This window comes from Salvelinus fontinalis, chromosome 9 (genome assembly GCF_029448725.1).
Source record: "Salvelinus fontinalis isolate EN_2023a chromosome 9, ASM2944872v1, whole genome shotgun sequence".
Lineage (NCBI taxonomy): Eukaryota > Metazoa > Chordata > Actinopteri > Salmoniformes > Salmonidae > Salvelinus > Salvelinus fontinalis.
In genome coordinates, this window is record NC_074673.1 from 26,743,659 (window position 1) to 26,768,545 (window position 24,887).

Sequence of the window (24,887 nt, forward strand, 5' to 3'; positions counted from 1 at the left end):
GTCTTTACTGAAGACTCATCTCTTCAGTGGGTCATATGATTGAGTGTAGGCTGGCCCAGGAGTGTGAAGGTGAACGGAAAGGCTCTGGAGCAACGAACCGCCCTTGCTGTCTCTGCCTGGCCAGTTCCCCTCTCTCCACTGGGATTCTCAGCCTCTAACCCTATTACAGGGGCTGAGTCACTGGCTTACTGGTGCTCTTTCATGCCGTCCCTAGGAGGGGTGCGTCACTTGAGTGGGTTGAGTCACTGACGTGATATTCCTGTCTGAGTTTGCGCCCCCCCCCCCTTGGGTTGTGCCGTGGCGGAGATCTTTGTGGGCGATACTCGGCCTTGTCTCAGGATGGTAAGTTTTTTTCTTTCTTTTTTTTTCTTTTTTTTTTCTTTTCTTTTTTTCTCTTTTTTTTTAATTATTTAATCTTTTTTTTTTCTTATTATTCCCCGCAAACCCTACCACCGATCCCCCAATTGGAGTAAACTGATAAACATTTCTGTTTTTACCTTCAATTTATACATCTTATACACATTTTACAGACACAGTCTACTTTATAATAATTCTCTCTTGTTTGTTCTTAGTCCTTCCTCTATTTCTGTTGTCCATCCAGTTTGATTTCCACTTGTAACTGTGCTATTTCACAATAGCTCCGCACCTATACACATTTCACAGATCCCGTATGCCCTACATTGTTTATCTTGTTATTAGTCCCACCCTTCAGCTCCACTCAACCTTTCCCATCTATCTTCCAACATCATCCATTTCGGATTTTTATTTGCCATATATTTTTCAACTGTGCTGTGATGCTTCACAAAAGATTTGAATCTTCCTATTCTCATAGCTTCCACGGATTGTAAATTAAAAATAAACATTTTTGCTAAAATAATTATTATATTATTGATTGATTGACTATGGCTTTTCAAATCCCCCAGTATTGCTATCTGTAGCGTTAGTTCTACGCAAATGTTGCAATTCTTCAACCATTCCTGGACCTGTGACCAAAAACGAGCTACATGCGGACAATACCAAAATAAATGGTCTAATGACTCTACCTCCTCACAGCAGAATCTACAGAGCTGGGAAGATTGTATCCCCCATATATATAACATTCTATTAGTTGCAAGAATTTTGTACAATAATTTAAATTGAAAAATTCGAAGTTTTGAATCCGGCGTTGTTTTGCGTATCAATTCATAAACCATGTGCCATGGAATGGGTACATCGAAAATCTCTTCCCAACTATTTTGCAATTTATATGGCACAGCTGTAAGTTTTTTGGTCCTTAAATGAAATTGGTATATGTTTTTATTTATCACACTTTTCTTTAACCATTTATGTTCTTTAATATAAGGCCGACATACAAGTTCCTTACTTTTATCCCCTTCCACCTGCCTCTTCCATTTTTGTGGTAATGCCGCAATTAATTGGTTGTAATTTTGGGTAGAGCAGACATTTCCATATGTCTGTGTTAGCTGCATGTGTGACATTACTCCACCAGTCCTATTTATGATATCATTCACAAAAATTATACCTTTTTTAAACATTTCTTCGATAAATACATTTTTTTTGTCAATTACTATATTTGAATTTAACCACAAGATTTGTTGTACTATTTGTTCCGTCCTTTCAGGTGGATTAAACTGAAATTGCAACCAACTTTCTAAGGCTTGTTTAAAAAATAAAGATATTTTGGAAATTATTTCCTTTTCAAGCAACCGAAAGTGAGCAGGTGTAATCTGAATAAAGGGAAAAAGGCCCTTCTTGAACGTAGGATGAGACATTCGTACCAATCTACTAGAGAACCAGTTTGGATTTAAGTATAACTTTTGTATGACTGATGCCTTTAGTGAGAGGTCTAATGCTTTAATATTTAATAATTTCTGCCCTCCGAATTCATATTCGTTATATAAATAGGCCCTTTTAATTTTATCTGGCTTGCCGTTCCAAATAAAATTGAATATTTTTTGTTCATATAATTTAAAAAGCAGATCACTAGGTGTAGGCAAAACCATAAGCAAATAGGTAAACTGTGATATGATTAAAGAGTTAATCAGGGTGATTTTCCCACAAATAGACAGGTATTTTCCTTTCCATGGTAGCAAGATCTTATCTACTTTTGCTAACTTTCTATAAAAATTTATTAGAGTGAGATCATTTCTTTCTTTTGGGATTTGTATACCGAGTATGTCCACATCACCGTCAGACCATTTAATTGGTAAACTACATGGCAATGTAAAATGTGTATTTTTTAGTGATCCAATACGTAATATGGTACATTTATCATAATTTGGTTCTAATCCAGAGAGGATAGCAAATGTATCTAGATCCTCTAAGAGGCCGTGGAGAGTTTCTAGTTGTGGTTTTAAAAGAAAACATGAATCATCAGCGTACAATGACACCTTAGTTTTTAGGCCCTGGATTTCTAATCCCTTAATATTAATGTTTGATCTAATTTTAACAGCTAACATTTCGATGGCAATAATAAATAGATATGCCGATAGTGGACAACCTTGTTTTACTCCTCTAGATAGTTTAAAACTTTCTGAGATGTAGCCATCATTTACTATTTTACACCTAGGGTTACTATACATAATTTTTACCCATTTTATAAGAGATTCCCCAAAATTGAAATATTCTAGGCATTTATATATAAACTCCAGTCGTACTTTATCAAAAGCCTTTTCAAAATCAGCTATGAAAACCAGGCCCGGTGTCCTCGATATTTCATAGTGTTCCATTGTTTCCAGTACTTGCCTTATATTATCTCCAATGTATCGTCCATGTAAAAAACCTGTCTGATTAGGATGAATAATATCTGACAAAACTTTTTTTATTCTATGCGCCAAGCATTTTGCTAGGATTTTTGCATCACAACACTGAAGTGTAAGAGGTCTCCATTTTTTAAAATGGACTGGATCTTTATATATACCACTTGGGTCCTGTTTCAGTAATAATGATATCACACCTTCTTGTTGCGTGTCTGATAATCTATCATTTATATAGGAGTGGTTAAAACAAGCTAATAATGGTCCTTTGAGTATATCAAAAAAATGTTTGTATACTTCCACTGGTATGCCATCCAGTCCTGGAGTTTTCCCATCCTTAAAGGACCCAATTGCATCAAGTAGTTCCTCCTCTGTAATTAGGCCTTCACATGAGTCTTTCTGTACAGATGTTAATTTTACATTATTATTAGGGAAAAAATCCATACAATTAGTTTCAGTTAGTGGAGATGGAGGAGCCTGAAACGAAAATATATTCTTAAAGTACTTTACTTCCTCTTTCAAAATATAATTTGGTGAATCATGCGTGACTCCATCATTTGTAACAAGTTTTAATACGTTTTTTTTGGTAGCATTTCTATATTGACGATTGAAAAAGAATTTGGTGCATTTTTCCCCATATTCCATCCAGTTCGCTTTATTTTTGTAATATATTACACTGGATCTTTCTTGAATAAGTTCCTCCATTTCTTTTTGTTTTTCCTCTAACTTATTCTGTGCCTCTATGGTACCGTTTTTATTGTTATCTAACTGTACTGTTAGTCCTTCAATTTCCTTTGTTAATATGGACTCTTTTGATCGAAATTGCTTTTGTTTTATAGATGAGTACTGAATTGCATGGCCTCTAAAGGCACACTTAAAAGTGTCCCATACAATATGGGGATCTGCTGTACCTATGTTATGTCTAAAAAAGTCAGTTATAAATTCTTATGTCCTAGTTCTAAACAATTTATCATCTAGTAGGCTTTGATTAAATTTCCAATATCCTCGCCCACGTGGAAATTCTGTAAGAGTAATATATATGCCAATTATGTGATGGTCCGACCGCATTCTGTCCCCTATCAAACACTTTTTAACTTTTGGTGCCAGAGAGAATGATATAAGAAAGTAGTCAAGGCGACTAGCTTGATTAAGCCTCCGCCATGTATATCTCACTAGGTCAGGGTATTTAAGTCTCCATATATCCACTAATTCCAATACATCCATGACATTCCTGATTTCCTTAAGTGCCTGAGGGTGATAGTTTGTAGTGTGATTTCCTTTCCGGTCCATAGAGGTATTTAAGACCGTATTAAAATCTCCCACTATAATAATAGAGTCTAGTGTTGCTTGTAGAGTTGATACATTCTTATATATATTGTCAAAGAAGCTTGGATCATCATTATTCGGACCGTATAGGTTAATAAGCCATATGTGTTTATTGTCCAATAACATATTTAAAATAATCCATCTACCTTGAGGATCTGTTTGGACAAGTTGCACATTTGGATCAAAGTTATTATTAATTAAAACCATCACCCCTTTTGAATTTCTTTGCCCATGGGAGAAATATATTTTGCCCACCCAGTTCTTTTTCCACAAAACTTCATCTAAAACTGTCGAATGGGTTTCCTGTAAACAGTAGATATTATAATCCTTCTCTTTTAGCCAGGTAAATACTGATCGTCTTTTCTTATTATCTGCTAAGCCATTACAATTGTAACTGGCTATACTTATTTCACCACTTACCATAATGAGACACACCTTTCAATTATCTTTATCAAAATATATGTTTGTAAACGTCCTATTAAAAAGTAACATATTGATTGAGTGTCTATATAGTTGTACCATGACATTTGCATCTCCACTAAGCAAACCTCCAATTGGTCCCCACTATTCCACCCGCCAAAAGCCCCCATCTCGAGTTGGGTTGTCATCCCAATGCCCGGCAGACCACCCCCGACCCCCCGCATCGCACAGCCCCGGACCGACTGGGATCCATCCTTCGAAAAGTGCACACAGCACCATCCACCGAACCGAAGCAGATCCATTGCCAAATGCATTTCCATCGCCCTCACCTCGATTTTTATTACATATTGCTGTGAATCATCCTCTATAGTCCCTAACATCTTTTACTTCTTCCTTCGCAACAGTTGTGGGATACACACATACACCCACACACATTCAGCCCTTACCCCCACACAACCATAAGCTCACCCTCTCAACAATTGCACCATCCCAGAGCCCAACTCAAGATGGGTCATGATTTACAAATGTACTTGCAGTTGCAGCTGCATGAGAAGGCCTGCAAGACCGCGCAAAAAATGAGCATAAATGTAGAGATTTATTTACCATTGTCACATCCTAGATGATGGAGGTCAAATGTACACCTTCTTCCTGAAACACCCACAATACGGTCATCCATTTTGACCATGTTCCCAAGCATCTCCATGCATTCCGATTGGTTTCGTGCCACCAGGGCCACAATAATATACCCCCTCTCTGAATGTCCGAGTGTGACCCCCTCCCCATGGGTTACTGCAGCTAGTGTTGCCAGCACTGCCACTGCCTGGGTGGGGGCACCCCACCGGAATCCCCACCGGCTAGGTACAAGGTCGTCAAGGTTCTCATTAGCAGCTTTGAGAATTTCCTTGTTTATTATGCTCTCCCTTTAGGGGGCTTTGGCTTTGCAGGACCAACCCTGCCAAGCAGGCTCAGAATCTTGAGGGGGCAGTGCTGCTCATGGTCCCTGTCCTCATTTTGGCTGCATACAGACCGTTTACAGCATGCACATAAAACAGTTAGGGACTTCTCCTTAGTATCTGGGCCATTCATGTGGGTTTCTAGGGTAAAGGGCCATGGACCGTACCATTAAAATAGGATAATAAATAATTAGATATAATTTATTTTAAAAATGTAGTTCCCCATGATAGGACAATAAATAAGACGTATAATTCATTATAAAAGTATATCCATCATTTGAACAACATTGAAAGCCCTCTCATACCCGGCCCACAGCAATACACTGGCTCTGGGATATGCAACTATTTCATTACTCACTCACTCAACTTTCCAAACATAACAAATAAAAATAAACACACACCACACCATCCACACATACTGTGCCTTCTGTTTACTTAGTTTTTATCTTCACTATGTAGAAATAGTGCTTGTGTTCAATTAGTTATATGTGAAGATTTATAGAAAAGCTATATTTTGTATTGTATTGTTACAATCAGTAACCGGGCTTGAATTGTGTTTATTTTCCTCATCTATGAGAACTTTGTAATTTTTAAAATAACCATGGAGTAATCTTTGTGTCTCTGAACAACTGGTTATCAATATATAGTTTATCCACGACGAGAGCTACTCGTTTCGCTTTTAATCTATTTTCTTTGAAAATTGGATACAGAGCTTTGCGCCGTTCTGCAATTTCTTTCGGAAACTGATCATTCATGCCAATTTTGGTCCCAGCAAGTCTTTTACCCAGGCTTTTAACCATTATTTTATCTTTAAATGAAGCAAATTTGGCAATGATTGGGCGTTCGTACCTCTGCCCTCTCTGTCCGAGGCGGTGTACACGTTCAGGATGGTAAGTTGGTGGTTGAAGATATCCCTTTAGTGGTGTGGGGGCTGTGCTTTGGCAGAGTAGGTGGGGTTATATCCTTCCTGTTTGGCCCTGTCCAGGGGTATCATCGGGTGGGGCCACAGTGTCTCCTGACCTCTCCTGTCTCAGCCTCCAGTATTTATGCTGCAGTAATTTATGTGTCGGGGGGCTAGGGTCAGTTTGTTATATCTGGAGTACTTCTCCTGTCTTATCCGGTGTCCTGTGTGAATTTAAGTATGCTCTCTCTACAGAGAGAGAGCATACCTCTTTCTTTCTCTCTCTCGGAGGACCTGAGCCCTAGGATCATGCCTCAGGACTACCTGGCATGATGACTCCTTGCTGTCCCCAGTCCACCTGGTCGTGCTGCTGCTCCAGTTTCAACTGCTCTGCCTGTGGCTATGGAACCCTGACCTGTTCACCGGATGTGCTACCTGTCCCAGACCTGCTGTTTTCAACTCTCTAGAGACTGCAAGAGCGGTAGAGATACTCTTAATGATCGGCTATGAAAAGCCAACTGACATTTACTCCTGAGGTGCTGACTTGCTGCACCCTCGACAACCACTGTGATTATTATTATTTGACCATGCTGGTCATTTATGAACATTTGAACATCTTGGCCATGTTCTGTTATAATCTCCACCCGGCACAGCCAGAAGAGGACTGGCCACCCCTCATAGCCTGGTTCCTCTCTAGGTTTCTTCCTAGGTTTTGGCCTTTCTAGGGAGTTTTTCCTAGCCACCGTGCTTCTACACCTGCATTGCTTGCTGTTTGGGGTTTTAGGCTGGGTTTCTGTACAGCACTTTGAGATATCAGCTGATGTAAGAAGGGCTATATAAATACATTTGATCATCCAGGAGGATCTTCTTGATGGGGCTGTCCATATCAGCAGACTGTGATATGGCCATTTCTTGGAGAGACTCTCCCCTCCAGGAGACTGTCAAACATGATGACACACCACCCCAACGGGTGTTGCTGGGCAGTTTCAATGTGTTGCTTTTATTCTTCTCACTTTGCTTGGTGAGGTAGATTGCTGTTATAACTTGATGACCCTTCACATACCTAACCATTTTCTTGTAGAGTGTATCCATTGTTTTCAGTACCATGATTTACATTTTCTTTTTTAATTTCGATTCTGTCTTTTCTCCTTCAAGCTATTACTGAGGGCTATTTCAGTGGATTGCACAATTTGTGTACCTTGTTTGAACTGGAAAACATGGAGAGGCATTTTCAATCAATGTATCTTACCGTTAGTGTCTGTTACTTCATAAGGCTCTTCTCTGTCTGGCTTTGCCAGGAAAATAGAACACATTTTCTGAGTGTGAATGCCATTTCTGTGGAGATAGGATGTTGGGGTTCAAGGGTTGTAGGAGCTTTTGGCCTCTTTGAGTGACAGTGTGTCCACAGCACCTGACAGGAGCCTGCTCAGCTAGCGTCTGTCACGCAAGAACACCTACCCAAACAGGTCAGCTGTTTCCACTGCTCTATCCTACTATTGCTTCCTCGTGACAAACATATCTCTCCAACTGGTGTCAGAGAGAGCACCAACATGCAGTCTCACTGCTATAGCACTGCTATTGCTCTTCTTGGAATATCTGAGTCAGTGTAGCAGCAACCCCCCTCTACCCTTCTCTGCCTACCAGCCCCATATATCAAAACCTTGGGACAATAAGGTTCTGTCTGCAAAATAATGATTCTGAGATAATTGGCTTTAAAGTTCCGAACCCTAATTGGTTTGAATGGAGTCAGCAATTTTTGTCTTGTATTCTTTTGAACTTAACAACATGAATTTGTGTATTTAGAGTACTATATAGGTAGAGATCATTGAACAGAAGAAGGCTATATCTATAATAACATTTTGACAAAAATGTATTTATCTTTGAGTCGGCGTTGAGTCGGCGAGCTGTTTAAAAACGCTAGTTTTCTGGCGAAAGCAGCATACTCTGTCTGAAGCATTTGTTTAGGAGAGAATCAGAGCTCTCCGATAGACACTTGAGTGTGGATCCTGACAACAAGGCCAATTTACATGGCTGTCTCTCAGAACCTCAGCCATGGCTGTCTCTCAGAACCTCAGCCATGGCGGTTTCTCAGAACCTCAGCCTGCTTGCTCTGATGGGTAAGAATGGGTGGAAATGGAGGATGATTCTCATGCTGAATGAATAACTAGACATTAACAAGGTTACCGGGAACTGTCGAGTTTAAGGTCTCTGAAACATTTTCTACTTCCTGTTGATGTGTCTTTATCTCTACATAATGGCATCCTTCAACGTGTTTTTAAAACCCATAGGGTTGCTATATTTTGTTGAGTGTTAGTGTAAAGGTGTAAATCAATGCTTATAACCCTCATCGCTTATTAAGATGCTTTTTATTTATTTACCTAGATGATGTTTTAAAAGTCAAATAGAAAGGTTTACTCAATAAAATATTGTCAGTTTTTCCTTTGTAGTGAAATGTTTGTATGGTCGGATTCTGTTCAAAGTTGGGATCGATTGAGTTCATTATCTTTTGTTTGCTTAGGCTGCTCGCGGGAGGGGTCGGGGGGGGGGGGGTCTGGTCCATAGGGGGGCCGGGGAGGAATAGAATGTTGGCATTATGATCTGATGACAATGCTGAGGGAGCAATAGTTAAAACAAACTGTGCTATATTGCTGCATATATTAAAACACAGTATTGAATTATCTCTGCTCCACAGTTTCCAATTAGGGGATGGACATGTACAAACTGCGGTTATAGCAGCCAGCAGCCCCCCTCAGCCCTATTTCCAGCTCAGTGTGTTTGCTCAGCCTTAGCTGCTGTGGATAATTGTTGTCTGTGATATTCTCCCTGGACTAAATTAATTGATGTCCGTGGCAGTTTTGTAAAGCATGATTAAATACAATGGGTTTAATTGAATTGAAAATAGAAAATTGCCTTCTTAATTGTACATTGCCATTTTTGAACTGCAAGTTTTAAAGGTGAACTCTGTGATTTTTATAGCCATTTTGGATTATTTTAATTGATTGATATATTCTGCATATTTCAGATGTTTCAGGGGCTACTGGCTGTCTTTTACAACCTGGGTGACAGACCCTACAACCTCACGCTGCCCTTCCATCGCCTTGACAATGGAGAATGGCACGAAGTAGAGCTTGATCGTCATGGCAAAGAGTTCACCCTTCAATTGGACGGTGGCGGCGGAAGGCGGGAGGTCACGGCCGCTCCTGGGCGGAGTCAGGAGATAGTCATCGACCAATCAGTGGTGATGCTGGGAAACTCCTTCCCCTCAGGACACAACCGCAGCTTCCTAGGTATGGTACTGGTACTGCCATCTGGTACTGACCATTAGCACTGTCCCCTGGTACAGCCCACTAATACTGTACTATCCATCTAACTTCCAATGTCGTAGCACACACCCATCCAACCCCCACAAGGCTGGGGGCCCACAAGCTTTGGGGGCTCAGGGGCCCTCCTTTTATTTCATGTCATAAGCCATGAAATAAAAAATTATAATTACACAAAATTAGCTTTAAAACTGCAAAATTCTCTCTCAGCCTCATGGAAAAAATGTGTAGAATAGAAGGAAATTAGCTCAGAGATTCTTGAAAGTCAGGACAATCCTTGTCCAGAACGGAAACTTTATTTGTATACTTGTATTGTGTTGCATTATTTGAGCTTAAAATGTACATTTAGTGGAATATTATACATTTTTATATCGGCTCTATGCCTGTAAATGCACTTTCCACGCATAGAGCAAAGGATCACATTTTCAAACTCTTCAAAAACATTGATATTAACTGAAAAATAAATCTTATTTAATTTCTTGCAATGGCCCTCTGTTGCTTTAAAGAATATTTCTATCAAAACTGTGATACCTAAAAGATGTGTCCGAGATTTGCCAAGAGTGCGCAAAGCTGTCATCAAGGCAAAGGGTGGCTACTTTGAAGAATCTGAAATGTAAAATATATTTAGATTTGTTCAACACTTTTTTAGTTACTACATGATTCCATGTGTTATTTCATAGTTTTCATGTAGTTACTATTATTATACAATATAGAAAATAATAAAAAGAAAAACTTTGGAATGACTAGGTGTATCCAAACTTTTGACTGGTACTGTATATATTACACATTTTGTTAAAATTAAGTTAAATATTTGAAAAGTTGAGATTGTCCCATCTTTCAAGAATCCCTGACCTCTAAAACAGCATGAGATTAGCTATAATACTGCACATTTTTGTCCCTGCCCCATGTAAGGAGAAACCCCCACCCCCTCTGTATAAATGATGTGTTTCGCCTCTCCCTCCCAGAGGATGGCCAGACAAACTAACAGAGTAAATATCCTTCAAAACAGAGGGCTCGCACTGACAGCTAAGCCCTGGGCTATCTCTGTGCTCCGTGTGTGTGTGTGTGTGTGTCTGTGTGTGTGTGTGTGTGTGTGTGTGTGTGTGTGTGTGTGTGTGTGTGTGTGTGCCTGTGTGCCTGTGTGCCTGTGTGCCTGTGTGCCTGTGCACCTGTGCACCTGTGCGCGTATACCTGTGTTCTTCTTTTCCTGTGTGGGCATGTGTCTCTGTCCCTTCATGAAACTTACTTAAATGCTTTTTGCCTTAGGCCTGGTGTGTATGAATGTCACTTATATTGCTGTCTTATCTCTCTTTCCCTCTCTGTGTTTTTCCTCCAGGGTGTCTGCGAGACCTAAGGCTGAATGGGCGGCCCATGCCCATTGCCAAGCAGCCCTCCGTGGGGTCTGAGGGGCTCCAGGTGGTCACTTCTCAGGGGGTCTCCCCAGGCTGCCCCTCAGATGCCTGCAGGAAACACCAGTGCTCTCCCCCCTTCATCTGCATGGACCTCTGGAGGAAGCATGAGTGCAGGTACATAAATGGCAGCAGGAAATCATGTAAGGAAAAACACCGGGCTATAACTGAGGGCCAGCAATTTTCCAGGTGAGGTCACATGCTCAGGAAAAACTCTGGGGCCTGGTCATTGGTTATAGGCCACAACTCCTTGATCTATGCCACACTGGCCACTCACTGTCCCAGTTTAACAAAGAGACACTAACTTCCCTTCAAGCAGAAAACATCCCCCCAGACAAAGACGGGTCAGTTGTACCTGGACTAGATATGTAGCAGCTGAACAACTGGACAAGGCTTAGTAGTCTATAGCATGGCCTGTTTTGACCTGTCCTGACCGTTACAACCTTGACCAGCTCAGACAGGGACACTCTTCTTTTGTCTTTCTCTCTTCTCTTTCTCTCTCATTCTCTCTAGCTCTTTTGAGAATCCTAGCCGTGTGTCAACCTGAGCTGAATAAAGCCCTGTTCTATCATAGTGACAGGGAGTGTTTCGGCAGCAGTGTCTTTAAACAGCCCAGGACTCCAGTGTTTCCTGTCGTACTGACTGGAATCAGAGCGTGTGAAACTACTCAAAAGCCTTTCATCACTATGGGATGTCCACACAGGGTACTAAGCTTGGAGAGACCATCTTCAGGAGCGGCAGAAATATACTGACAGAAATGAGGACATGGAACAACAAGGCTACTGTTACTGAGAGTGCTTTGCTTAAAGTAGATTTCAAATAATTTCCCAAAAAGAATGAAGAATGATAAAATGTGAGGTTATTTTCCTATAATTGTATATCTTGTCCTAATTTATTACAATAATACATACAGTTGAAGTCGGAAGTTTACATACACCTTAGCCAAATACATTTAAACTTGGTTTTCCACAATTTCTGACATTTAATCCTAGTAAACATTCCCTGTCTTAGGTCAGTTAGGATTGCCACTTTATTTTAAGCATGTGAAATGTCAGAATAATAGTAGAGGGAATGATTTATTTCAGCTTTTATTTCTTTCATCACATTCCCAGTGGGTCAGAAGTTAACATACACTGAATTAGTATTTGGTAGCATTGCCTTTAAATTATTTAACTTTGGTCAAACGTTTCAGGTAGCCTTCCACAAGCTTCCCACAATAAGTTGGGTGAATTTTGGCCCATTCCTCCTCATAGAGCTGTTGTAACTGAGTCAGGTTTGTAGGCCTCCTTGCTCGCACACACTTTTTCAGTTCAGCCCACAAATTCTCTATAGGATTGAGGTCAGGGCTTTGTGATAGCCACTCCAATACCTTGACTTTGTGGTCCTTAAGTCATTTTGCCACAAATTTGGAAGCTTTAACTTCCTGACTAATATCTTGAGATGTTGCTTCAATATATCCACATAATTTTCCGTCCTCATGATGCCATCTATTTTGTTTAGTGCACCAGTTCCTCCTGCAGCAAAGCACCCTCACAACATGATTTTGCCACCCCCGTGCTTCACAGTTGGGATGGTGTTCTTTGGCTTGCAAGCCTCCCCCTTTTTCCTCCAAACATAAAGATGGTCGTTATGACCAAACAGTTATATTTCTGTTTCATTAGACCAGGAGGACATTTCTCCAAAAAGTACGATCTTTGTCCCCATGTGCAGTTGCAAGCCGTAGTCTAGCTTTTTTATGGCGGTTTTGGAGCAGTGGCTTCTTCCTTGCTGAGCGGCCTTTCAGGTTATGTCGACATTGGACTCGTTTTACTGTGGGTATAGATACTTTTGTACCTGTTTTCTCCAGCATCTTCACAAGGTCCTTTGCTGTTGTTCTGGGATTGAGTTGCCCTTTTCGCACCAAAGTACGTGCATCTCTAGGAGACAGAACGTGTCTCCTTCCTGAGCGGTATGATGGCTGCATGGTCCCATGGGGTTTATACTTGCGTACTATTGTTTGTACAGATGAACGTGGTAACTTCAGCCATTTGGAAATTGCTCTGAAGGATGAACCAGACTTGTGGAGGTCTACAATTTTTTTCTGAGGTCTTGGCTGATTTCTTTTGATTTTCCCATGATGTCAAGCAAAGAGGCATTGAGTTGAAGGTAGGCCTTGAAATACATCCACAGGTACACCTCCAATTGACTCAAATGTTGTTAATTAGCCTATCAGAAGCTTTTAAAGCCATGACATAATTTTCTGGAATTTTCCAAGTTGTTTAAAGGCACAGTCAACTCAGTGTATGTAAACCTCTGACCCACTGGAATTGTGATACAGTGAATTATAAGTGAAATAATCTGTCTGTAAACAATTGTTGGAAAATATACTTGTGTCATGCACAAAGTGGATGTCCTAACTGACTTTCCAAAACGATAGTTTTCAACAAGAAATTTGTGGAGTGGTTGAAAAACGAGTTTTAATGACCTAAGTGTATGTAAACTTCCGACTTCAACTGTATTTCTGAAACGACAACATTGTATCAGATATAGCTATCGGAAACAATACACTCTTAGAAAAAAGGGTTATTTAGCTGTCCCCATAGGAGAGCCCTTTTTGGTTCCAAGTAGAACCCTCTGTGGAAAGGATTCTACATAGAACCCAAAATGGATCTAACTGGAACCAAAAAGTGTTCTTCAAATGTTTATCCTATGGGAACAGCTGAAGAATCCTTTTAGGTTCTACATAGTACCTTTTTTTCTAAGGGTGTACCTATAGATTTTCACAGTGCCAGGTTGGCTATTCCCTTTACAATTCAAAGTTTTTTCAATCCAATTAATCCCAGGTGCGGTAGCCTAATCACTCAGCACAACCTCTTCATCATTTGCATCTCCACAGGTGCCCCCCTGGTCACATGATGAAGGAGAATGCCTCGGGGAAGGTCTGCGTCTACACGCTGTGCGCCAGCAGGCCCTGTCGCCACGGCATCTGTGTGGTCCACTCTCCCTCCAAGTACTCGTGTCACTGCTCGGAGGGCTATCGCGGGCGCCACTGTGAGGTCTCTCTGGCACTGTACCACAACGACGACGACAACACGCTGAGCCTCAGCTCTGCGTTTGCCATCAGTATCTGTGTCCTGGCCTTCCTAGGTAGCTATATGGACTATGTCATCTACTACCTGTGGTGACCATACCATCTTTCATCCTCACTCTCTCATCTGGTTTCACGTAGTTCAATCTGATTTAATCTGGTTTTGGTTGTTCCCAAGGCTGGAATTCAACGGAACACACCATATTAACGTTTATGCAGTGTCTTTATTTATAAACTGGGTACACAGATTTCTAGATCTGAGAACTGAATGCTTCAACCTGTGAGACGTGTCAACCTGGTAATAGGTTCTTGCAGTACCCAAATCATCTGTGATTTTATTTGGCCATGGGAAAAAGAGATACTGCACTGGAATGTGGGTTCGATGGTATTGAGCCCCAAGTGTTTTGTTAGTTTAGGCCCCAGGGTCTGTGAGTGGGCTCAGTCAGTGTGGCTGCAAAGGTCCTGGCTAGAAACATTGATTTTGTCGACTCTGTGAGCCACAAGAAAAAACTCTGAAAGCTTTCACTGGGTCCCAGTTCAAAAGGTTTGGTGGCCCTTCAGTCATCCCCTCCTCACATCTATTTGGTCTTTCCTGATGTTTGTGAAGTAAATTCAGACTTTTATTTGTCATCCTCCTTTGTCTTACCTTTTTATCTGTCTGACTTGTTTTATCTCGTCTGTTTGTCATTCCAGTTCTGTTATGTCTGTTTTTATCTCTCCCTCCGTTGTCAATTACTTTCTTCTCCATTCTTCCTTTAACCTAAATGTGTCCATGTCTGGCTCATTCCACCAATTCAGTGCCTTTTGTGTAACTTGGTCAAACAAAAACTCTGATTTCACCCAATTTCAACATTCTGCTACAAAGAGACATGTTCTTTCTTCATAAAAAAAAAAACACGTTTTCCCAATCTGAAGAGCGCCAAATAAAGAAACAGTGTTGATGATGTCTTTGTAAATCAATCATAAATCCCCTTGTGACAGGCGGAATGGAAACTTGTGTGCAACAGGGAGTGGCAATTGAATGCAAGCTTCACAAAAAAATGGCATTGTTATTAAAACATTTATAGCCTGTTTTTCTATGGGTAACAGGGTTGAGGTGTTATGCCTGACCAGCTCAGTTTTCCACCACAAAACACCAGAAAATGGCCAAAAAGAGTAGAACCAGTTCACCTGCTTGTACAATATGATTTGACTATTAGATGTTCAATGTTTCTTTTGAAATAAATATGTAAAAAGGAATAGTTTTACCATATAAATAAATAAAAGAATTCAGTTCACATAACATGGCCGACCCAAAAATGAGGGACAGACGTAAATGAATCACTAATCACATTAAATAAATAATAATCTCCATAAATTACTTTGTCAAAGCAACAAAATAACTAGGCTTTACAATGATGGTGAAACAGGGTTGATGAAGGGAACTTTAGCAAGCCTTTACTCATATAAAAAATCTGATTAAATGATTTATGTAGTCTATATTAAAGTGCATTTAATTTAATATAACAGGCTTTAAAATTCAATATTTGTGCACAATTTCTGTTTAATATATAAAAGGGACGCAAAAGACACTCATTTCATGGAACAACCCGTTTGTTTCTGACACGTAGTAAGCTGTGTTGTTGTGTCCAGTGCAGAGGGCTATCTCTCCATGGAGTTACTACTATACAGTTTATGAGGCTCTCTGTCACCAACAGGGTTATAAAATGGTCTGACGATTCAATACACTGTCTCTACTAGCTCTATAACTGACTCAACAACCCAACACCTTCCTGGGGCACTTGGCTGGTGAATTGCAACATCAGTTATTTTGACACTCTGGCTCCCTGAGAGAAACCGATAAAACGATACTTCAGTATTTGATATAATGAATACAAAGATAACAAACGGAGGCCTTGGCATCATTTATAAACATTCATGTGTTGAATGTGTAAATTAAACTGCCTGGTGCCGTCATGTAAGGTACCTAGTTGCTACAGTTACTTTAGTTCCTGGCATTTATAAGCTGCACTCAAACTTTTGACCTCCAGATGAATTAGTCTATTTCCTCAATATATATCAAATGAGAGGTCGCCAAGAGTTTAAATGAACTTTACTCCAACCTTCTCTGTAACAGGAAATACAGTACAGGAGCTAGCAACACTTGTCTGTCTCTTACAAGACTCAGGCTACAGTTCTTAGACTGGGGCAGACTGGGTCTTTAACAGGATAATACGGTTGAAGGTCCTTTCATGAACTGTTAAAGTTGTTGTCATGGCGACCACCTCATCTTCCTCCCTTTACGTCATAACTGAGAGAATGAGTCAGCATCAGACAAGGCTTGGTGGAGATGACAGAGTTGTGTCTGTGTGCATGCATGCGCGTGTGTTTGTGTGCGCATGTGTTCGTGTGCCTGCAAGTGACAAACACGCCTTATAGGCCCAGACAGACTGCGACACCGGTACAAGACGCACACACATTACACACAACACACACTAAGGCGGGGTGAAGTCACGCTGCTAAATTAAACTGGAACTCTCTGTCTCTGCTCCTCTGCCTCAAACTCCATTAAAAGTGATCATCCATAATTCAGATTGACATAACCCATCAGACTGGCTGATTGCCGAGTTCAACGTTTGCTACAGACAGAACCAGAGACGGGCACATTTGGGCAATATAAGTATGCTTCATTAAGCCTGTTAAATGGGTTTGAAATTCAAAATTTAAAAGCTTTATTGTCCATCACATTTACATTTTTACTGTTGTGTTGTTTGATTTTATATTCAATGAAGAAGAAAATATTCAATTGCCTTTCCATATAGAATGGGAATGGATGTAAATAGTCGTAAAAGTGCCTGTATTTTTCTATTAGAACATACTTTAACTAATAAAGCCTTCTCACACCATTTCTCTTCTCTCATCTGTCTCCAATTTATGTCCTTCTTTTCTCCTTGCAATGTATATTTTCTCTCCATTTTCTATGTTGTATATCATAGAGTTTCTGTCACATGCATTAACATGCATAAATGTTTCATGTGTACATCATACTGATTTATCCGTGTCATACCCTTCATGTTACTGTAAACATTCAACCGAACATCCCAAGACCACCATGGTTGGTGGATAACCTCAAAGCAGCAGCATGTGGATTGATGGATAGGAGCTGTGTAAGGTCTCCAGCCTGAGTTATATTGATATATTTGAAGATATCACAACACGACCACTGCACATCTCTGTGTGTGTCTGTGTGTGTTTTCATCGGAGTCTGTATATGTGCGTAAGCACGTGTGTTCTTCATTGTCAATGGCTTGGTGCGTGTGTGTGCATCCATTTCTCTGTGTGTGGTAAAGCCCCACTGATGGGTGTGTTGACTGATTGGCACATAGATGTGTGGAGCTGGTAATACTGTGGTTGAGGGGAGGTCTGAGTACTGCTGGTAATACTGTGGTTGAGGGGGAGGTCTGAGTACTGCTGGTAATACTGTGGTTGAGGGGAGGTCTGAGTACTGCTGGTAATACTGTGGTTGAGGGGAGGTCTGAGTACTGCTGGTAATACTGTGGTTGAGGGGGAGGTCTGAGTACTGCTGGTAATACTGTGGTTGAGGGGGAGGTCTGAGTACTGCTGGTAATACTGTGGTTGAGGGGGAGGTCTGAGTACACTGGTAATACTGTGGTTGAGGGGGAGGTCTGAGTACTGCTGGTAATACTGTGGTTGAGGGGAGGTCTGAGTACTGCTGGTAATACTGTGGTTGAGGGGGAGGTCTGAGTACTGCTGGTAATACTGTGGTTGAGGGGAGGTCTGAGTACTGCTGGTAATACTGTGGTTGAGGGGGAGGTCTGAGTACTGCTGGTAATACTGTGGTTGAGGGGGAGGTCTGAGTACTGCTGGTAATACTGTGGCTGAGGGGGAGGTCTGAGTACTGCTGGTAATACTGTGGTTGAGGGGGAGGTCTGAGTACTGCTGGTAATACTGTGGTTGAGGGGGAGGTCGGAGTACTGCTGGTAATACTGTGGTTGAGAGGGAGGTCTGAGTACTGCTGGTAATACTGTGGTTGAGGGGAGGTCTGAGTACTGCTGGTAATACTGTGGTTGAGGGGGAGGTCTGAGTACTGCTGGTAATACAGTGGTTGGGGGGAGGTCTGAGTACTGCTGGTAATACTGTGGTTGAGGGGAGGTCTGAGTACTGCTGGTAATACTGTGGTTGAGGGGGAGGTCTGAGTACTGCTGGTAATACTGTGGTTGAGGGGGAGGTCTGAGTACTGCTGGTAATACTGTGGTTAAGGGGAGGTCTGAGTACTGCTGGTAATACTGTGGTTGAGGGGGAGGTCTGAGTACTGCTGGTAATACTGTGGTTGAGGGGGAGGTCTGAGTACTGCTGGTAATACTGTGGTTGAGGGGGAGGTCTGAGTACTGCTGGTAATACTGTGGTTGAGGGGGAGGTCTGAGTACTGCTGGTAATACTGTGGTTGAGGGGGAGGTCGGAGTACTGCTGTTAATACTGTGGTTGAGGGGGAGGTCTGAGTACTGCTGGTAATACTGTGGTTGAGGGGAGGTCTGAGTACTGCTGGTAATACTGTGGTTGAGGGGGAGGTTGAGTACTGCTGGTAATACAGTGGTTGGGGGGAGGTCTGAGTACTGCTGGTAATACTGTGGTTGAGGGGAGGTCTGAGTACTGCTGGTAATACTGTGGTTGAGGGGGAGGTCTGAGTACTGCTGGTAATACTGTGGTTGAGGGGGAGGTCTGAGTACTGCTGGTAATACTGTGGTTAAGGGGAGGTCTGAGTACTGCTGGTAATACTGTGGTTGAGGGGGAGGTCTGAGTACTGCTGGTAATACTGTGGTTGAGGGGGAGGTCTGAGTACTGCTGGTAATACTGTGGTTGAGGGGGAGGTCTGAGTACTGCTGGTAATACTGTGGTTGAGGGGGAGGTCTGAGTACTGCTGGTAATACTGTGGTTGAGGGGAGGTCTGAGTACTGCTGGTAATACTTTGGTTGAGGGGGAGGTCTGAGTACTGCTGGTAATACTGTGGTTGAGGGGGAGGTCTAAGTACTGCTGGTAATACTGTGGTTGAGGGGAGGTCTGAATACTGCTGGTAATACTGTGGTTGAGGGGGAGGTCTGAGTACTGCTGGTAATACTGTGGTTGAGGGGGAAGTCTGAGTACTGCTGGTAATACTTTGGTTGAGGGGGAGGTCTGAGTACTGCTGGTAATACTGTGGTTGAGGGGAGGTCTGAGTACTGCTGGTAATACTGTGGTTGAGGGGGAAGTCTGAGTACTGCTGGTAATACTTTGGTTGAGGGGGAGGTCTGAGTACTGCTGGTAATACTGTGGTTGAGGGGGAGGTCTGAGTACTGCTGGTAATACTGTGGTTGAGGGGGAGGTCTGAGTACTGCTGGTAATACTGTAGTTGAGGGGGAGTTCTGAGTACTGCTGTGATCGTAGCTCATCTGGATTCCTCAGCGTGTTTCTCTGGATCTGTACAGCACAGTGGAGGGGATGGAGCAAGGTTAGCTGATCAATAGAACTCTACAGTACATATACCTCCAGCACACACTGAGCAGGTCTGGGGAAGCTTAGCTGGAGATTTACCTTTTTACAGTGAGCCTTTTTCTAATCAACATTTTCTATTTATTTTTTATGGTGGATTTGAAAACATATTCAGTTGAGTGACCTTGATGAGTGTGATATGTGTTCAGTAAACCATTACTTCAGTCTAATGTGATTACCGCAATGCACTTTATCAAAGAATCCTCAATTATTAAATTGATGAATGGATGCTTCCAAACCTACTGCACAAGCAAAGCACAATAGAAAAGATCCCAGTTCTGGTGCATCACCTTTTAGTGTGAGAGATTAAAGTCGTACGGAGTCAAAAGAGACAAGGAGAGCGGAAAGAAACACAGAGAGTCAAACAAGAATGAGCGAGAGAATGAGAGAGATAAAGAAATGAGAAATGAAGCGGGAGACAAAGAGGGATGGTAGACAGGAGAAGAAATATTGGTTGAGATTAATTAACTTTAAAGGTCAGTTCAGCATACTGTATATTTCAACACACAATAGATGTGATTGATGTCAGTGCTTCAGCAGCATTCCTACAACGCTCTCACAACATTCCAGGGAGTGTAGGTTCTGTGAACAGGGTTGAGGGATTTAAGGGGCGTCATCTTTGATAGGATAAAAAACACAACAGAAGAATGCATCTCTAGTACTTTGTTTTACAGGATTGGATAAGTGCAGATTAGCAATGTGATGGAAAGACAACAAACCCTGTCCATTCTCAATGACTGCTTCTTTACAAAGAAAGGCTGGTATTGAGAGTTAGTGTGTATCTCATATCTGGGTGTAAAGTGTCAATTTTGTGTTGTTGACTCATCTATCTGACATGTTGTACCCTAAGAACTGAGGCACAAAATGTGCTTATCGGGTACCACACCCCTCACCCCCATTCATCTTCACAGTCCATTTTAACTTCTTTACTACAAATCGTTGCTGACTGTCTGGGACACTGATTTATTTCTAGTGTTTTTAATTGATAGGACATTGTGTGAAGACGTCTACCCTTGTCCCTGTCCTAACTTGCTCCATGGCGACCCCCCCCCCCCCCCCAGTGCTGATGCTTGGCCTGTTCCTGTACTCCTGCTGGAGGAGACACAAGGGCCTGAAGGAGAGCGTCTACCACGTATCAGCACACCACGGAGAATGGGAGGACATCCGAGAGAACGTGCTTAACTATGATGAGGAGGGCGGAGGGGAGCAGGACCAGGTACAGATAGAGACACTGAATCCCAAATCTAGCCAGAGTCCCTGGTTGCCCCCATAGGCACTTGTGTAGAACAAAAAGGATGGGATCGGTTTAAACAGTTTGATAATTGCTTCCCCATACCTTCTGATAGGCTGGGTGAAGTTTACACCTATCCAGATATACAGGAGTGCCTATAGTGTGTAGGAGCTAGTAGATGATTGGGAATTCAAGGAGACACTGGTATTCAGACAGAGGTAGTAAAGCAGGACCAGGTAAAATACAGCTACTGCTATTTAGACAGGACACGGACAGTAGAGGAAAAGTCTATCCTTCAACACAGCACAACTACCAATATCTTATAAATCAATGTAGTGGTCATATGAGTCAATAGTATGTCTCATAAGACCACTACAATACAGTAGAGTAGAATCCAATTTTATTGATTCCCTTAGGGCAATTAGTATCAAAGCTACAGCTATGCATCCGACACACACCTGTACAACAACTCACACAGGAGAAACGATACAAATCATAGATAAACACAAACAATATTAACCAAGGAAGCATGGGAAGATATTCACAGTTTACATAGTGAGTGTTAGTTTGGTAGCACAGCTAGGAGAGGACTGGTGTTGGAAGACGCTTGGAAATGAACACCAAACTAATGATCCTAGGAGAGTCAATTAGGAGAAATTATGTGAGTAGATACTTTAGAGAATGATAGCAGCCAAAAGACTGTATGAGCATGTGCAGCGCATTTGAGGGCTCCTACTATTTTAATCTAGTCAACTGGGTCGGACTTCCAACTTCACTGGCTGATCCCTCCTGGTGACGCTGTTGGAGTCATGTCCAACCGGTTCATCAGAAGGGATCAGCCAACCGTGAAGAATAAAATGGGACTACTTCAAAATGAAGATAGCCTCAATGCCGCTTCCCATGCTGTCACAGATGCTGTAAATAGCACCGATACAAAGATGAGTTCCCGTATTTACCTCTACGGTAGATGCCATTAGTCCTTAATGCCTGTATTTGTTTAATTGCGCTGGTAATAGCACTTTTACCCACTGCAATCAGACAATTAATTACAAGTTTGGCCAATTAATGGGGCTGTTGCTGCCAACGTTGACACTTGGGCCGCATGTCTTTTTCTTAGGTAGAAATAAAAAGCATCGCAGACTGGCATTTTTCATAGACAAATATGATTATAAATGCATGTCCTGCTGTTGAGTGTTTTCTATTAGTCTATTGGTCTTTATAAACAGCTCATCTCTAATCAACTATCTCATCTTCTTCTTCATCTCTCTCCCTCCCTCTCTCTCTCTCTGTGTGTTTCTGTCTCCCTCCCTCTCTCTCTGTGTGTTTATCTCCCTCTCTGTCTCTCGCTCTCTCTCTTTCTCTCTCTGTGTCTCTGTATCTCCCTCTCTCTCTCTCTGTGTGTTTCTGTCTCCCTCCCCCTCTCTCTCGATCCATCTCCCTCCCTCTCTCTCTCTCTGTGTTTATCTCCCTCTCTGTCTCTCGCTCTCTCTCTTTCTCTCTCTGTGTCTCTGTATCTCTCTCTCTCTCTCTCTGTGTGTCTCTGTATCTCTCTCTCTCTCTCTCTCTGTGTGTCTCTGTATCTCTCTCTCTCTGTGTCTATGTATCTCTATCTCGCTCTCTGAGTGTCTCTGTATCTCTCTCTGTGTGTCTCTGTATCTCTCTCTTTCTCTCTGTCTCTGTATCTCTCTCTGTATGTCTCTGTATCTCTCCCTCTGTGTGTCTCTGTATCTCTCCCTCTCTGTGTGTCTCTGTATCTCTCCCTCTCTGTGCGTCTCTGTATCTCTCTCTCTCTGTGTGTCTCTGTATCTCTCTCTGTGTGTCTCTGTATCTCTCTCTCTTTCTATGTGTCTCTGTATCTCGCTCTCTCTGTGTGTCTCTGTGTGTTTCTCTCTGTGTGTCTCTGTGTGTCTCTCTCTCTGTGTCTCTATCTCTCTCTCCCTCCCTCCAGAATGTCTTCAACATGGTGGAGTTACAGAGGTCTCTGCAGCCCAGCCCAGCCCAGTCACTGAGATACAGCTACCCACAATGCATAAACTCCTACCCTCAGACGACCAAGCCACCGGACACAAAGAATGGGACCAAACCAAAAGGATCAAACGGACCCAGAAACGGCAGCACGGCGATCGCCCTGCGTCTGGCCCACCCTCCGTCCGGGTCGGCTACCCTCCCCTCTCCCCTCGCCATGCGGCGATCCCATAAGTCCCTGTCCTTCTCCAGTCAGGACCTGGCCCGCTACCTGTGTGAGGTCATAAGGGACACGGACCATCCCCTGGGGGACAACCCTGGCTACATGACCTCACCGCGTCTCCTGTCCAATAGGGGGCAGCATGGTGGTCTAGCCGTGCGCTCACTTAGCTCCCTCGGTGCTGGAGGTCAGGGGTCAGAGGTTAGGGTTCAGGGGAGTCAGGAGAGCCTGGAGCGCCAGAGAGCCCAGAGCCCACGGCTGGACAGGCTCAAAGCCCTGCGAGCTGTAGTCAGTGAGCTCAGAGTGGACGCTGCTGTAGACTCTGCTGCCACCAAGAGCACAGAGGGACAGAAGGACACAAAGTGAAGGAGAGGGAGGCCAGGGGGCCCAACTGTGAGAAGAGAGCATAAGACTGGAGTTGTGACATTTTGAAATCGATTGATCCAAAGATGGTGTTGGGAAAAAAAACAAATGAGAACAAATATTTAAGAAATGTACATTTCTGATTTGTAATCCCTTTGTAAAGTATTCTATGGGTGGATTGTGGCAAAAATGTGATGCATCTCTGATGTGACATATTTTACAACCAATCTGGAAAAGCAGCACCATTTTCTTGGCAATGCCCTGTCTATACCCCACAAAATGTTTACATACCCTACATTACTCATCTCATATGTATATACTGTACTCGATACCATCTACTGCATCTTGCCTATGCCATCACTCATTCATATATCTTTATGTACATATTCTGTATCCCTTTACACTTGTGTGTATAAGGTAGTAGTTGTGGAATTGTTAGGTTAGATTACTCGTTGGTTATTACTGCATTGTCGGAACTAGAAGCACAAGCATTTCGCTACGCTCGCATTAACATCTGCTAACCATGTATATGTGTGACAAATAAATTTTGATTTGATTTGAAATATATGTAAAAGAAGGCAAAAGTAATCTCGATTTTAAATAGGGTTCCTTTTTTGTTGTTGATAATTATCGTAATATAATTTCTGTGAGAAAAAAGTAATATTTTGTTTGTTTTGTTTTGATTCAACGCCTTTTAAATAAATGAAAATCTTTGATAAAGAAATCAGAAAAATATTTAAAAATTGATGTCTATATAGCATCGTTATTTTTATTTTATTGTTACATTTTAAATATTTTTTTAACTTTAGTTTATTTAGTAAATATTTTCTTAAAACTGTATTGTTGGTTAAGGGCTTGTAAGTAAGCATTTCACAGTAAGGTCTACTACACCTGTTGTATTCAGGGCATGTGAAAAATACAATTTGATTTGATTTGATGTTTGAACTTGAAGATGCTATTTATATTTGTCTGGCTCCAAGACTTATGGGTCTATACATGTTTCAACACAAGTCCATTATGTGTGACATCACTGACATGGATAAGCACATGTTACATGTCTAGACGGCACATGGATAAGCATGTGTTACATGTGTAGATGGCACACAGTAATTATATTTCTATAAAAGCAGCACTGCTTCCTTCCCCTATGAAAGCTCCAATTTCACTGCCATTTAACTGGAGTCACGCAGTGCAATTAAGTATTGAAGAGGTCAGTCTGCGGGAGCTACATATTCTTTAAGTACATGTCAGAGAACTCCAAAAGGGTCAGCAAGGTTTGGGTACAGGATATGAATGATTCATTCTGGAGCAGGAATTAACTGATCATCATCATCATTACCATCCTCATCATCATCATATTTAAATGTCTGTTGCTAACTGCTCGAGTCACACGTTGGACATTGGAGTCATTTTAAAATGAAGCAACGTTG

General features: G+C 41.9%; 1 protein-coding gene across 1 annotated transcript in view; it reads left to right on the top strand.

The window, feature by feature from the left end:
* Positions 1-24,394, top strand: part of LOC129862357 (neural-cadherin-like) — a 133,473-nt gene extending 109,079 nt beyond the window's left edge. The window contains exons 29-33 of the mRNA XM_055933906.1: positions 9,379-9,643; positions 11,013-11,202; positions 13,961-14,211; positions 20,740-20,894; positions 22,858-24,394. Coding sequence (XP_055789881.1) covers positions 9,379-9,643; positions 11,013-11,202; positions 13,961-14,211; positions 20,740-20,894; positions 22,858-23,460 — 1,464 coding nt within the window. The 3' untranslated portion in view covers positions 23,461-24,394. The remainder of the gene's footprint in view (positions 1-9,378; positions 9,644-11,012; positions 11,203-13,960; positions 14,212-20,739; positions 20,895-22,857) is intronic.
* Positions 24,395-24,887: the final 493 nt, after the last annotated feature.